General features: G+C 49.4%; 1 protein-coding gene across 1 annotated transcript; it reads left to right on the top strand.

The window, feature by feature from the left end:
• Positions 1-699: 699 nt before the first annotated feature.
• LOC119435799 (cuticle protein 16.8) lies at positions 700-1254 on the top strand (the record flags this gene model as incomplete). Its single annotated transcript, XM_037702516.1, has 1 exon — positions 700-1254. A coding segment is annotated over one exon (555 nt), but the record flags the coding sequence as incomplete, so codon positions are not given.
• Between the last annotated feature and the right edge of the window lie 2359 nt (positions 1255-3613).

Below are 3613 nucleotides of genomic sequence, written 5' to 3'. Positions count from 1 at the left end.
TCTGCCCAAAATTTGCTGAATGAGCATGAAACAGAAAATCAGATTGAAGTTCGGAATATGTAGTGCCCACGCCAGATTCATGTTTGTTCAGACATTTAGCCACCATGTTGACCTGCATTCTTCAGCATGTAATTTATTGTTTTCTTTCTTTTTCTTACCACGCTCAAGGCGGAAAAGCTGTGAGGAATTCGATAAGAAGCATATTTAGAAGTATAACATCGCTGGATCGACAAGGACACAGGCAAAGAAGAACACGACACTTCTTTGCCTGTGTCCTTGTCCATCTAGCGCTGTTATTTTCCTAAACATGAATTGCCACCCACTCGCCCAAGTTTCTTTTCTGTTAACAAGCAATTTTCCTTTTTTTGGTGCCGCTATGATGCCGCAAGAAATACAGAATGCATACGTGGTGTTCGCAGTACGCAAAACCGCAAATCGCATTGTGCTGCAGCCAACTTGGGAATAGGATATTCCGTTAAGCGCATTATCCTGTGAGCCCAATCTACTGTCTCTGTGACCCTCGTAACACTATAACTTCTGGATTTCTTCACTCGCTAGTGTTGTGGGTGGAGTCGAGTACTGTAGCTAACTGAATTTCCTTTGAGACACGCACCAGGCAAGTCCGTTAAGCTCCACTTATAAAGCTGCAACATTTCAGCAGGTGTTGTGATATTCTCTTTATTCTCTTTTTCGATGCAGCCACCGCAGCCGTACAGCTTTGGTTACGACACGGCTGACGAGTTCGGCAACCGGCAGTTCCGCAGTGAACAAGGTGACGCAAATAACGCAAAGACTGGCTCGTACGGTTACACGGACGTCAACGGTCTCTACCGGCGCGTCAGCTACGTCGCCGATGCCAATGGCTTCCGCGCCACTGTAGACACCAACGAACCGGGCACCGCGCCGGGAGCCAGCGCCGACGTTGTGTTCAACGCCGCGCCCGTTGTGCCGCCCGTTCCTGCTGGGACGGCAACACCTGCTGCGTACGGCGCCAGGGCAGCCCCTGGTTACAACAACGCATTGAGCGGAGATGGTGGATACGGATACGACCCTTACGGCCGCGGAGCTGGAGCCGGCTATGGTGGCTACGGACGCTTCGGCTACGGCCCTAGTGGAGCTGTTGTGGGTGGTTACGCCGCCGGAGAACGCACTCCTTCCGGTTACGGTGCCCCCGGCTATTCGGTGGGCCAGTACGGTCCAGCTGGCTACGGCAGATTAGCCGCTGGTCACCATGGATTCCGCCGTCGTAGATAAAAGGTGCATTCAATGCCTGTGAAGATTTGAATGGGTAAGGGGCGCTCCAGACCAAGAAGCCATCGTGTGTGTTCTCTGTATTCAAAGTGAGATACGTGGGGCACGTTATTAAAGTTATTTTACAATTTTTTGTTGTTTGACATCTTGTGAAATTTCTACGAAGTGTATAACGATGCTGCCGATATGTCAAGGCGGGTATTGGGGGGATGCGGTATGGAGACCTGCAGTGTCTAATAGAGGCCATAAATGCTTGCGCAAACACAACGGCATTTCACTTCAATGGGTGGCACCACAGTCTGCTACCAACCTTAGATTTGCTGTTTCAGCGGTCTTTCTATAGACAAAGAGCATAGAAAAACTTCCATTGAAAAATATGCAGATGCCTCGCACTCTGGGTATCGATGGAAGAGAAGTTTTGTATGCTGTTTGCTTTAAGCGACGATAATTGGTGGTGATATTGGCCGCGAATGTGTAATTGCTTCTGCGTTTAGTCCGATACGAGAGTGTTAGGTTAAAGTTAAACGTTACCTTGTGTGTACCACTGTGTGTCCGCAATCCCCGGAACACACAGGGAGACGTGTTTGCTTGAGGCGTTGTTGTGCGTCATTGTTAATAGTCTCGGAGAGTTCAGCCTTATTATTGCCTCACATGGCACATCGCATCGTGACAGAAGAGTTAAACTTTAATTAAATTGTGCCGCTGTATGTAATTGCATTATATATTATAAAATTGTACGCATACATTGTATACCTTTATTCGCGGTCTGCATCACATTTCGCAGAGTATGTCCACGTGTTCTACGCGACGCTTCTTTCGGGCCTGGGTGTCCTCGATTGAGTGCAAGCTTGGGAACCATTTTGCTGGTGCGTGTTTACGTGCTCTTTTTGCATACGTGGCCAGCACTCTGTTGTGACGCCAGCTCCAAGAGCTATCTTGAGGCCATAGACGATTATAATGTTCACACTATCACAGCCCAGCACGCGACGTCCACAGCCGAGCACTTGCATTTTTGTTGCATAAGGCTCATTCACACTAGGCATGCACGACACCGATTTTGGTCTGCCGACAGTTGGCGACCTATCTTTATAGGACAGAAAACGCTATGGCCAACAATTTGAAGGGAGGAAAACTCTGTCGCCAACAGTCGGCAGACAAAAATCGGTGTCATGTCGGCCTAGTGTGCATGAGCCTACAGGAAAGCGAGCTGAGCACGTGCCATACGCACAAGCTACGCATCCCGGCCCGCGGTGGCGCCGGCCGGGTGATGATGATTATTATGGTGATTTAATGGCATCCCTTTATAAATGGGGTGGTGAGAAATAGCCACCTAGCCCGCTTGATTTAATCAGGTATGCTATACATGTTTTACAGCGAAGCTGTCTATAGTTAGGGTTCTATGCATTCTTCGTGTCCGTCAACACATCTGCGTGTGCAATAATTCAGTTTCCGAATTTGATGCAAAATCGCTTCATTCTACGCAAAAGCTTATACGTGTCTCATCACTTGGATATGTATTTTCAGTAGATTAGTTATCAATAGGAACCATTTTCAAAATCAGCATACTCTCAGGTAGATAATAAGGGTTTCTCAAAGATTTGCCGCTGTGCAACCCGTGTCGTCCATGTGTACGCTCGCACCGCCCTCTCTTGTCATAGTTCCAAGCGCTGGCGTGCCTAGTTTCTTTTCGCTCTCTCGACGGGGCGGTCCCGACGCGCGTGTTTATTTTCCTCCGGGTGCCGGCCCCATCGCGCGTGTCTAGTTTCCACCTGCTTGCCGAAGTGGCGGTAGTCTTCTACGCGGATGTATGGCGTCGATCAAGACTGCCGATCAAAATAAAAGTTTCAAGAGAAGTAAAATTTGCTCTGCAACGTGATTTATTCACGTGTAGACGTCAATGAATGCGAGAAACGTCAGGCGAACGTCAAGAAGCGGCGAGGCGACCAGCAGTCCAAAATCCGGACAAGCGCAAGCTCGGGGCGCGTGGTTAGCACCAACACTGTGGCTTGCTTGCTGACTGCTTCGTCGTCGTCTTGTCTTCTTCATTACATTGGCCCCCGGGAAGTAGCGTAGCCATCCTGGCGACTTAAGGCGTTGACAGTATAGAGGGGTCATAATAGGGCTTGAGGCGACTCACGTGAACGATTTCTCGACCACGACGGCGTAAGTCTTGAGACGGTGTCAAAGGCTCAACGTCATAATTGACTGGAGATGTCCGAGCGAGGATGCGGTAGGGCCCATGATATCAGGCCAATAATTTAGACGAAAGGCCAGGCGTACTCGGAGGAATCCAAAGCCAAACTAGGGCACCGGTCGCGAAAGTAGTGAGAGATCGGTCGGTGTCGTGCCTGAGCTTCTGGTG

Source organism: Dermacentor silvarum, unplaced genomic scaffold, assembly GCF_013339745.2.
Source record: "Dermacentor silvarum isolate Dsil-2018 unplaced genomic scaffold, BIME_Dsil_1.4 Seq919, whole genome shotgun sequence".
Classification (NCBI taxonomy): domain Eukaryota; kingdom Metazoa; phylum Arthropoda; class Arachnida; order Ixodida; family Ixodidae; genus Dermacentor; species Dermacentor silvarum.
This window is presented reverse-complemented; position numbering and strand designations above follow the sequence as displayed.